General features: G+C 30.5%; 1 protein-coding gene across 1 annotated transcript in view; it reads right to left on the reverse strand.

The window, feature by feature from the left end:
• LOC115887881 overlaps positions 1 to 10,806 on the reverse strand; it is a 97,959-nt gene extending 87,153 nt beyond the window's left edge. Inside the window, exon 1 of the mRNA XM_030907401.1 lies at positions 10,256 to 10,806. Within this exon, the coding sequence (XP_030763261.1) occupies positions 10,256 to 10,351 (96 nt within the window). The 5' untranslated portion in view covers positions 10,352 to 10,806. The remainder of the gene's footprint in view (positions 1 to 10,255) is intronic.
• Positions 10,807 to 13,415: the final 2,609 nt, after the last annotated feature.

Here is a 13,415-nt window from a genome sequence, read left to right on the forward strand (position 1 = left end):
ATATTAAAAACACCTTTGTTTATACATAGCGCATAATTATAAGTTAAGTTTGAAAATTGCAAATTTTTCTTCTTCAACAGGTGCTCTTCGTCTAGTTCGAAAAGGTGAACGGTTTTCAAGATATTTGCGTTTAAATTTGAATGATGATAATAAATGAATGATGATGGTATCATAAAATGATAAAATGTAAAGAAATTTTAAATAAATTAATCTCGACGCACCGGAACCTTTAAACGCAAATATCTTGAAAACCGTTCACTGTTTCGAACTAAACGAAGAGCACCTTTTTTACATAAAAAAGTACTAGCTTTAATTTTCATTTATTGAAATTAGTGTATCTATAAGGATAAAAGAAGGACCACCAGTAGTATTACCCTGTTACGGAATTTTATATTGCCATTCGTTTTGGCATTAAAATATGTGTAAGAGTACCAAATTTAAAGAAAAACGGTTTACCAATGTTCTTAAAAATAAACAATATACAGGGTGAGTTTCCTACGATGTTCTCTATGGGCATCTCGGAAACTACTTGAGATAGAAAGTCGGTTAAATGTGGAAAGAATTGCAGTTTTGTGAGGTCATAAATATGCGCTTTTCAGATTTTCGAAAAAGTTCACGGCTTACTAGATATTTCGAAAAAAACAAATTTTGGCTATTTTAAAAATTGTCCCTAATTTCATTATAATCCATTTTAGACAAAAAATGTTCAGATAAAAGTTGTAGATAGTCACATTTCTAATGAGGTTGTGTTCTCCGATTTTTTCTAAAGCCTGTCATTTTTGACATATGACACAAACATATATTTTTTTAAATGGAAACCATAGTTGGCCATGACTTCATAAAAAGCGCCATTTTTTAAGCTTTTCAGCGATGTAAGCTATAATATGTTACTTTTACAAAGTTACTGAGTTATAGCCAATTCTTATCTTTCTTGACTAATTTCACTTAGTTAGCCATGGAAACAAGTTCAATCGTCATTGCTCTCAGAAATGTGAAATTGTCACATCCAATCTTTGTAAATTAAAATAAACAAAAATTGTAAATATTTTTTTTTAAATGAAGAAAAACGTGTAGGTTCAACTTTTCTAAACCACACAAGATACGTTGACCAGTGAAAATTTCTTACGTTTTTTAGAGAACGGTTTCCAATGGTGTTCTAATTTTGTTATGATTATATATAACTTATAAAAAGACAAAATATATTATTAAACGGTTCTTTACAATTTACATTACCCAATCTAAAACTTAAAAAATAATCAATACATACACTTTAAGTTATTTTAGAAAATGTTCAAAAAATCCGCAATTGTTTTGAGTACATAAATGCATCTTTTTAAAACTAAATTTCTAGCTATTGTCACAGAACGACCGGTCGACTTAATTAAACTTCTCCTGTTCCGCCTCTTCGAGTGCCTCTCTAGTAAGCCATGAACTTTTTCGAAAATCTGAAAAGCGCATATTTATGACCTCACAAAACTGCAATTCTTTCCCCATTTAACTGACTCTCTATCTCCAGTAGTTTCCTCGGTAGTTTCTGAGATACCCATAGAAAACATCCTAGGAAACTCACCCTGTATATTATTTTTATTTAACTTTTCGAAGGCATTTGTCATTTCTTCGGGAAGCATTTTACCAATTGTTCATAGGAAATTTTTGTTCTATTTTTATCTGTAGAATGACCCACCGAAGTTAAATACACTACTTTTTTGATAAATAATATATGTACCTATTTATACAAACAAAACTTAACAACACAACTTAACATTGTTTTTGGTATTAAATCATACGATCGATAAAAAACGACTGGGAAATAACAATCGATGATAATTTTGGCGAGGTCAACCCCTAGATGTCATTCATTTGGCCCGAACTCTTCTTTTTGCAATGGTGCTTACTGCCAGCTCCTTAAGCTAAGCCCCGGTGCGAGTTATATAAAATTGGTTTTAACCTCAAATCAATATTATCTTATAGTGACCTAAGCCCCCTCTCCCCCAAAAAAGACTTGAACCCCCTAAGACTGTGTCTAGTTGCGCCCCTGACTACCAGTTAAATCAAATGCTCAAAATGTTTCCTTTCCTTTCTTGTTAACTGCATAAAATGATTGTATTTTCAAAAGGATCTTGTCATTCTAAAAGGCATATGTGGAGTTCTATCCCGAAAAGCAGCTACAATAATTTCTCTAATGTTGTCGACAATAGTTGTTCGAGTTTTGTATACTGTCTTTAACATATCCCCATAAAAAAAAACAGACTAGATCTAGATAAAATCAGGAGCATTTAAGTATTCTATTAATAGCTGAATGCACACTGCATTCACCAACTAATAGAATTATATCACTCCTCTCTGATGTAGGATGAGTTTGCATTTCGGCAAATTTCTGAGAAATGTTTTTGTTTTATTAACTGACACAAAATGGTAACTAGTTGTTATAGTTGGACTAATTAGACAGCTATGTTGAAGTAACGTCAGACATATCACAGCCACCTATATTTTATCAAATATTAAAGATCTACTCAGATCAAATCATGTAAATGAAAATATCTAGGAAAATCTTTGTTTGAGGGGTACGCAACCTTAATAGTATTTTGAAGAAACATGCATTCTCCACTGAATATCGGAATAATATACTGGGTGTTCCATTTAAAATAAAAAAGTAACATGCTTTTAAAGGTGACCAATGTTCAATATTAATTTTGTCTCACCCTGTATAACTTTTTGGATCAAGTTTTAATTTGATTTAAAGTACAATAGTTAATTCAACTACATATTAGCCTATACCGGGTAAATTCCAATTTAGGTAGCTTTTATTGTAATTTAAAAATTGTTCTTTATTTCTAGAAAATGTTAAATAAGTCAAAAACTTTACATTTTAGCCTATTTTAGTCATATACTTCTCTTATAAAACTCACCTTTATTTTTCTCCCAGAATCCTAAAATCAATTAATATATAGGGTGTTCCATTACCAAAAACACAACTTTGATATGTACATAACTTTTTTTTGGAAACACTCTGTAGAACTCTCTATATTTTTAAAAAGTGCTCTGAATTAACCTTAGAATTAACCTACATATGCTCACAAAATTTCATTTCAATACAAACTGTCGTTCTCCTTGGAGCCTCCGCGGCGTATGAGAGGCGCCACCCTGTACACATACATGTACTACAAGAAGTTTAAAGCATTAAAAAATAACTGAAAAATGTTTTTAAACAAAATAAAAGAGATAACATTCATTTCTGTACTAAATTAAAAAAAGAAAAATATATTTAAAAAATTACTATATAATTTAAAAAAAAATATGGAATTTTACAGATCATTCAAAGGAGATAAGAGTATTAAATGCACAGTACAACTTTCCATCTATAAATAATGGAAGTTATAAATTAATTAATAAATGTATAAATAGCGTAAACTGGATATTGAATTTTTTTCTCGAAGAAAGTGAATAATAATTTTTGGAATTAATTATAAGGAAAATTGTCGCTATAAAAGTAATCACAAAATCGGCTAATTATAACAAAATTGTGTGCTTCAAGGTTTACATGTTACATGCATCTTTCATGTTTTTCTGTCGTCAATAATCGAGTACTGGAATAATAAAATAAAACTGGTACTTAAACATTTAGGTATAAACCATTTTACGAGTTTATATATATCTGGTAATTTGGTTTTTAATTATTTTTAAGAAACAATCCATTTATTGATAAATTCTATATACAGGGTGTCAAAGAAATACTGTATCTAACTTCATTGGCTATTCTGCAGATATAACTATTTTGTTTCTGGTGTTTATCAACGACATTGCAAATCTAGACATTAGCGGTAAAATCTGCCTCTTTGCGGACGATACTAGTATTACTTGGAGCGGCCCAGATGTTGCGGCACTATAAGATACTATATCCAGTGACTTACGCACCATTAAGTATTGGTGCGATTCTAATCTCGTATGCCTCAACCTATCAAAAACTAAAGTTTTGTCATATAAAAGTACTATACAACCTTTTGTACTTAATAACACCACTATTGACGTCGTGGCCTCTGTGAAATTCTTAGGATTTGTTGTAGACAACTCGTTAAAATGGGACTTTTCACATCGAAGCTCTATCAAAGAAACTAAGCGCGGCCTGTTTTGCGCTAAGATCAGTTTCTAAGGAACTTAACTTCTCAATCTCTAGAATAGCCTATTATGCCCTTTTTGAGTCACATCTTCGTTATGCTCTTCCATTCTGGGGTACTTGCTGCGCAACAAAATTTGATCGTGTTTTCAGACTTCAAAAGAGAGCAGTTCGATATTTATTGGGACTGAACAGTAGAACTCAGTGCCAGAATTTCTTTAAAAATTTGAAAATACTGACTCTTCCTTCTTTATTCATTTTTGAATCCGTTTGCTTAATCCGCAAGCACATATCTGCTATTCCCGAAAGGCCATCTCATAACTATTCACTCAGGAATGCAGAGCACGATCTTTATCTGCCAACCCCAGAACTAGTTAAAGGTTCAATACTGTACAATGCCAAAAAAATGTACAATCATCTGCCTTTGAATATCAAGTCGCTTTCATTCTTTCCCGCATTTCGCAAAGCTCTAAAATCATACCTACTGGAGAGAGCCCTATATGCGGTAAACGACTTTTTTGTTGATGTTTAATTATGAACAATTTTGAATTTTAAAATTTTGATCATCTCACACACTGTTCAAAGATCAAGTATTTAATATTTTATAACTCTAAAATTATATCTATTTACTGCATACTGTTCTAAAATTGTCCATGTATATTCTTTTTGTAACTTTAAAGACTTAAATTTTTTTGAATTGTATTATTTGTATTGTGTATTTTTTGTTGTTTGTATTTCTTTGTGATTTTGTTGTTTGTGAGTGCTTTGTCGATGAAGCTGTTTTGGTTTTTTGTACAATAAAGCGTTGTTTGTTTGATTGTGTTTTGATAAAAATGAAACAAAAGGTTCCATGAACATATGCCCTAAAATGATTCCTGAAAAAGTTACAGCCCTCGACAGGATAAATAAAACTAATATATTTTGTTTATTTTTAAAAACATATTGCTAAACTGGTTTTCTTGAAATTTGGGACTTTAACACATATTTTAATGGCAAAGAGAATGGCTATATAACCTGTAAGATTCGGTAACACCCCCGAATGGGTACCTCGATGGGTACTTTCCACTTAGGTAGATATTACTACTGGTGGTACTTCTTTTACTGTTATAGATAGGTACACAGTAATTTCAACAAATAATATAATAAGCTAGAACTATACAATATGTCGTCCACTATGTTGTGGGGATCTAATGTATTGTGAAAGTTGGATGCTAAAATGAAAAAAAAATGTTACATGATGTTATATCACCAAATAATTCCACATTTTTTTTTAAATCAGACATCACGTGATTAATAGCAAATAACTTGTCGGAATTGAATTCTCTCTCGAACAGACTACTATCGAATAATAAATTATACTATTCGCAAATCCCTAGCGAGAAAAAATTCAATTACACAATATATTGAATTATCGATTTCTACTGGTGAAATTCTTGCATTTATTTGCATTCTCTCCAAATGATAATCACTTATCTCGAAGTTCATACACGTAGCAGATCTATATAACTCGTTCTATACACATACATAGGTTCGAAGAAAACCAGTACTATTCCCAAGGAATATGAACTACAAATATTTTATTACTCTTCCGTTCTATTACTTACCTACTACACAGTTTTTACAGGGCAAGTCTTAAATAAGTGCAAATATTTAAAAGGCTGATGGTAGATATTGATAAAAAAAAACATTATTTTCCCTTTACCGTTTTTCAAGTAAGTCCAAAATGACTGAGAACCAAAAAAAAATATTTTTTGCTTAAATTTTGAGAACCACTGAATCTTTTCTAGGTTTTCTTTCTTGTAAATTTAATCTACTACCTATATTGCCATAGTATCAGGAAATTGTATTTTTTTTTAACTAAAAACTAAAAGAAACTCCAACCAAATTTTCGAAATTTCTTTTTCGCGAAAAAAAAACTCACATCGTATTTCTGAGGTCAAAATATACTACCCCTAAAAATATTTGCACTTATTTAAGATTCACCCTGTATAACACGACTAAAGTCTGTCCAACGAGTCGGCGAAGGTTTTGACAGACGACATCCAAAAAATGACAGGACATGATATGCCTGTGAATTAAAATGACAGACACGACTCTGACTGTCAGGGATCCTCCTGTTGGACAGATTATAAATATGTACTAACGTCTTCAATGGGCAGTTAAAGATTTCTATTTGGTTATGGTTTATGGTTTTGAAAAATCGGCGTCAAGTTGCCTTGGATGACGATCGGTGATATCCATATAACTTTTTGTACCGATTTAATGTAAAAGTTGTAATAGAATTTTTTGATGAGGCGATAAGCTAGTAGTCCAATAAATTAAGGTTGAAACTACCACGGCTTAATTCGTCGACCAAGACTTTTCAGGTGGATTGTGTACCTTTTGGGGTAGTAGTTTTAGGGGAAACACCTTGCTCAGCCAGCTTTAGCCGAGAAAAATGGCCCCAAATGGCCCAAAAATCAGTTTTTCACAAATATCTGCCAAAATAGGCAATTTAGAAATTTTTTTGGTGACCAATGTTCAATATTAATTTTGTCTCACCCTGTATAACTTTTTGGATCAAGTTTTAATTTGATTTAAAGTACAATAGTTAATTTAACTACATATTAGGCTATACCGGGCAAATTCCAATTTAGGTAGCTTTTATTGTAATTTAAAAATTGTTCCTTATTTCTAGAAAATTATTTGTCAAGATTTTTTTAACAGTTGTTCTTAGGGCACGCATACTCTTTTTAAGCAACTCAGAAAGTTTGAAGTATTTTGTTTAATCACATTTAATAAAAAACTATTATAACTATTCGTGACTGCCATTTCCGCTTTTTTGGAACTTCCGGAATGTGTCGTAAACAAAAGAAAATTGCATAATTATGAATAGTCGAATTGGTTTCTTTTTACGAACAAAACTTTAGGAAAAAAGTGGCAGGATCATTTTTTAGCTAAGGACCGAATCTTCCACTTGGCGATCATGAAAATCATCTACATGCCATATTTCAGCCAATATTGGCGGAAACACCGTTCTTTGACCGTTTAGGACTGTTTTCCAGTGATCTTACGAAAAAATGTGTCAGGACCTTTTTTGTAGATAATGATTTTTTTTGAGTGTGCAAGTTCAATAACATTTATTTATACATAATATAATAAATAAAAAATACACCGATAAGATTTGTTGACAAATAGCAAATACACGACTTATTTGACTAATGATTGTAAATGTTAAATAAAATGTATTCTGTTACAATTTCTATTGAAATACCAACGCACTTTCTAGTAAGCGAACAATCTATCATCAGCCGAGAGATTTCAATTAGCAAAAAGAATTACAGAACTCTTTCAACTTACATTTAAGGCATTGATTCGAGATTCAACCTTGGTAGGATTTGCAAAAGCCTCATAATAAATAAAAATATTTGATATCTAAATCAAAATAAATCAATAATTATTATTCTGAAAGCGTATATCGACACCTAAAGGAATGGATACCATGCCAAACTTGATTGTTATGTGTTACACGCTAAACTTAAGTATGTGTTGGCTTTAAACACTTTCTAATATCTAAAATCGGAATTTGCGGTAGCATGTACAATCTCGCTTTTAAATTTAAGCTAAATATATAGTTAGTATTATAGTTAAAATCTAATAAATAAAGGAAGATATTGCAAAACGAATCTCTGCAGAAATTAAAATAAAAATTATTGGCTTGTTTCATTCAGCTTCTTTATACATATACATAGCGTAGGAGATTCAGAAGGACACTTGATAGTCTTGTTCTAGTTAAACAATACTTGTATTTCTCTTGAGCACATTCTTAAACTCTTACCTAATTACCTAATTAGATGTAAATTGTGCTACATAAAGTATTGGAAAAGATAAAGCTTCAGATTCAATATTCAAGTGATATACTATTTTGAATGTTTTTTAGTTGTTTTAACCGAGGGGTTAACACCACTGACCGCTGACGAATTTCTGTACAGGGTGGGTCAAATTCGACGCTTTTAAATGGAAACACCGTTTTCTATAGGAGATAGACGAAAACTAATATCGGTGTCTGGAGCTCAATTTTTATCAAAAACATGATGGACCGCACATCAATATGTAACAATGGTACATGCATGTTATTTTGCTAGGAACTTTAAAATAATTAAAAGGGTCGAATTTTCAAAAGGATATTTTCATTTTAAAAGGCATATGTGGAATGCTACCTAGAAAAGCAGCTACAATAATTTGACAAAATGATAACAAGTTGTTAAAGTTGGACTAATTAGACAGCTATGTTGACGTAACGTCAGACATGTCACAGCCACCCTAGATTTTATCAAATAATAAAGATCTACTCAGATCAAATCATGTAATGAAAGTATCTAGGAAAATCTTTGTTTGAGGGGTAGGTAACCTTAATAGTATTTTGAAGAGACAAGAATTCTCCATTGAATATCGGAATAATATACTGGGTGTTCCATTTAAAATAAAAGAGTAACATGCTTTTAAAAGTGACCAAGGTTCAATATTAATTTTGTCTCACCCTGTTGCTTAAAGCAAAACAAATAGGATAAAAATAGATCTTATACAATCGTTAAAGAGGGATATTAAGATTAGGTAAAGATTATATTTGTTTAATTTATCTCTTTTTACAAAATATATTTAAATGTGATTGTTAACCCGGTTAATCTAATGATCAAACCGTTCGTAATTAAACTACCAGCTGATATACTCTCAGCACTGATCTTGGAACAGCTGATTAGTAAACTACCTAATCTAGGATTTTATTTCCGAAAACCCCTAATATGCACACAAAATTTCATTTCAATACAAACTGACAACACTTGTGTCTAGCCCTAGCACGCAACTGTAAAGCCCGACCAATCACGTTAGAGTTTTTGACAAACACGAATGAATGAATACACTCCAAATAACCACGCTAACCAACCTGATTGGTCAAGCTTAATAGTTGACTGCTAGAACTAGACACTTCTACCAGCTTCTACTGACAACTGACATTCTCCTTGGAGCCTTGGCGCCACCTTGTATTTAAAGAGTCTATAACAACACAACTAATATTTATATTTTAATTCGAGTTTTAATATCAAATGATAAATATTTGAATGTGCCTGTCAGAAAAAGAAAAAAATCTTAAATAATACCCTTAATAATATATTATTAGCAATTAGACAAAAAATAACGAAATATTTCTTGAAAATTTTAAAACATAGAATACGTAGGTATGTATGTGTATGTTTTATGTTTAACGAATGAAATCACTAAATATTTTCAACATAAATTAGTACAAAATTTATATTTTATATACATAGGTTACTAAAAAAATATTGAGTACAGATTACTCCACTCAAATGGAAAAGCAAATACTTAATATACAGAGCAATAAACTAAATTTATGTTGTTACAAAAGAAAAAATTAAAGAGAACGCATTGTATTGTCCATTTAATGCAAATTAACTTAACCAATTTGGTGCTGCAAAACCGAATTTGCAACCATTCGCGAGCATTGTGAACGCCTACCTGCCTTCTGAATTTCTCTTCGTTATTACGTAAGGCTCTATTTCAGATCAAGTTTTATTTGTTTTATCGAATACCCAGTCGATACTTATTATGCATAGCGTTAGATCAGATAACGAGATAACCGATTATGTCATCATCTGGCCAATATGTTTCTGGTTTGATACATATTGCAGCTGTATTAATCATAAATTGCACATGATTTAACAACTTTCTAAATAATTTCTTAGGCCTTTCCCTTCTTGTAACATGCTAAAGACCCTTCTTTATTCTTGCCCTTCGAGAATTAAACTAGGAGGGTTGAAAAGACGTTTAAAAGTGGTGACTGGTGAGTCATATGATTAAAACCAACAGCCTTTAAAATTTAAAGAACAACAGTTACGTATTTTTAGCAAAAAAAAACCTTTTGATATGTAGTAAATAAACAATCTACTTTAAGATATGTCATATCAGATTATTTAATATGTTGTGTGCATATATTGAATATTGTTAAGAGGAGAATAATAGTACCTATAATTAATATATATTTATATTAAGATCTACAAAACATTATCGCTAGATAATATGTGTACGAAATCTTAGTAGATATAAAAACAAATCATTTTAAATAAATACCCTTAAAAGTCTTACCTCATTCCTCTTGTTTTGATTCCTCAATCTGGCAATTAAATCTTTTTTCCATTGGGGTATATCGTCACTAACATTTACTACAGCTGTTGTTGCCATTATTTTCCAACAGAATAAAATCCGGAAACCCGTAAAATTAAGAGAAAAAATGCATGGCGAGTTGTTTACTTTCAATCAATATTGGAAAGTCAAGTGAGATGTTTTATCTCCGTTTAAAAATAATACGAATTACTTTCGATACATAAAAAATAAGATAAGATCTGATTGTTTAACCTTTTTTTAACAAATTAAATCAAATAAAAGCGCGATTATTTAACCGATAACCGAATAATCGTATAAATCTATCGAGAAAATTTGAAAATACGTTAACTAACAGTTCTACGGTTCCTTACGATGCACACGCGGATACCGACTAGAAACGCATTCACTCACTTAACGTACATGGAAAAAAAACTACAATCTATTAAATGTACTGGCACATACACACACATCAATGGAATCAAATAAGTTGTTTAATGCATTCAATTTAATTTCGCTCATTCTGTAGCGGCCCCATCTGACAGTTGTGAAAAGAGAGCGCAAGTCACTGGTGATATATTCGAAATATGGGCACCGTTTTTTATAACACACATGATGAGTTAAAAAAGGATGAAGCGGAATTTGTTCAGCCTAGCAAGCATCATAACAGAGAATCAAAATCAATACAAAATCATAAAACTGAGGTTATTATCTGTCTTTGTTTAAGACTGCAGATCGGAGAGAGATAACAAAGTTAATTTAGATTTTTAAACGACATTTATCCTGGTGGCGCCCTCTCTGGGGTAACTCTTCAAACTATAAATATTCGGAAGTAAATTTCTACAATATCAAGTTGCTTGTTTAGGCAGCCAGTAAAGCAGAAAGAAGCGCGCCACAATATGTGATTATAATAATTTTAATTATCAGCACCTCGTAATGTAATAAATATATTAAAGATGCAAATTGACTAGATATTATTATTATCTACCGACATTATAAAATTTTTTAAAATGTTCTGCAACTTTTATATTTTTTTCTTCCTTCTTCTTATTCCTTCTGAGGGAAAACATACATACATTTATAGAAAAATTACTATTAAAATTATTTATTATATCTATTTATAATATTATATTATTATATTATTTATAATATTATCTATTAAAATTACTCTATAGTAATTAGTTTAATTACTATTGATTGTCTTTAAATTTATGTTTATTAGATACATTAATTTAACATTAAATTTTCCATTCAAGAGAAGTACAAAATTTAATATAATTTATTCCCTAGTTATTTTTGCTTGTTTATATTTGCTTCTTTATATGTATTAAAAATTCATAAAGCCTAATTACAATTATTTTATGCTTTGAAACAAAATAAACACCAGAGAAAATGAACATTAATTAAAAACATTATTTTTCATCAAATATTCAATTCATCATATGAATTTAATAGGGAATTAACTTTTCACACTTACCTTAACAGATGGCGCCACGTGATTAATTTTGCAAGTCGCGCTAACTAAACAGAATTTAAAATTAGTCTGGGGATTAGTCTAGATTTTGTATAATACAACCCAAAGTTTACAGACTTAATAAACTGTGGATTGCTGTTTAAAATCACTGTTAGTTTCTTTAAAATATGAATGTAGCCAATATTAGTCATTTGTGTTTCATTTGGCTTTTAAATAGTAAAATTCTATTTTACAAATATTATTCTTATCACCATATAAAGGTCAAATTCAAACCAAGTACATGAATTTTAATATTATACAGGGTTGTCCAAACTGTATTCCGGAATCTTCGGCAGTGTATTATGCAGATAAAAATAAGTAAAAAAGTTCGTATAAATGTATGCCCTAAAATCCTTAGTTTCGAAGATACGGGATGTAGAAGTTTCATTTTTATTTCGACTTTTTTCCAAATAATTTGTGAAGTAACGTCAAGATTTGGGTGAAAATTGGTGTCTGGGAGTTTTTGACAAGAGAAATTTGATTTTGATGTCAATGTGACTCTTAATTGTAGGGGGCGCCACCTACATGTGTTTTAACTGTTTTGAAGAGTAATAACTTTTCTCGACCCTACCTGTATAAAACAACTGAGTAAAAGGATATACATTTCCGTGATTTTTTACGTAAAAAATGTCTCTTGGTAAAAATCTCTACAAACAACCGTTCTCACGATATTTAGAATGGAAATAGTAAATACATGTCATTATTGACAAAAAATAAACGCGTTCAGTAGATAGTTATTTGACTCTAATAATACATTTGGGAATTTTTTTTTTTAAATTATAAATTTTTCTGCGAAAAAATTATGATAAAACAGTTTCTGTTGAACTTTTGGCACAAAAACATTTCCAATTTATGATTTCAGTCTAAACTACCGTATGATCGAATAAAAACGGCGTCAGCGATGGCTATGAAATGAAGATCGGTGATATTTCCCATATAATTTTACATACAAAATGGCAGCGATCTTCATTTCATAGCCATCGCTAACGCCGTTTTTATTCGACCCTATGGTAGTTAGTCACCATGTTTAATTAATATGATGACAGGTATTGATAATTTCGATTACAAATATATCGAGGACCATTACTCGTAGCTTGTTTTTATCAAGAGATCTTTTTTAAGTAAAAAACGTCGAAAATTTATATTTTTTACTCAGTACTTTTATACAGATACGGACGAAAAGTTATTACTCTTCAAACCAGTTTAAAAATGTGTAGGTGGCGCCCTCTACATGTAAGAGTTATATAAATATCAAAATCAAATTTCTCATGTCAAAAAACTCCCAGACACCAATTTTTATTCAAATATTGACGTTACTTCAGAAATTATTTGAAAAAAATCGAAATAAAAATGAAACTTCTACACCCTGTAAGTCCGAAATCAATCATTTTAGGAAATACTTTTATATTTATTTTTATCTGCAGAATATGCTGCCGAAATTTCCGGAATACAGTTCGAACCACTCTGTATATAATATTTATATAAAAAAAACCTCTCTTTAATATCTTTATGTCAATTTTCCCATTTTTCAATTTTTATGTCTGCTTCAAGAGCGAATATCTCCAACAAAAATAAAGATATTGAGATAAATCAAAGAAGAAATTATTGAGAAAGGATGTACCTAAGTGGTAA

The sequence above is a fragment of the Sitophilus oryzae genome, unplaced genomic scaffold, assembly GCF_002938485.1.
Source record: "Sitophilus oryzae breed Bouriz unplaced genomic scaffold, Soryzae_2.0 scaffold_660_pilon_pilon, whole genome shotgun sequence".
Classification (NCBI taxonomy): domain Eukaryota; kingdom Metazoa; phylum Arthropoda; class Insecta; order Coleoptera; family Curculionidae; genus Sitophilus; species Sitophilus oryzae.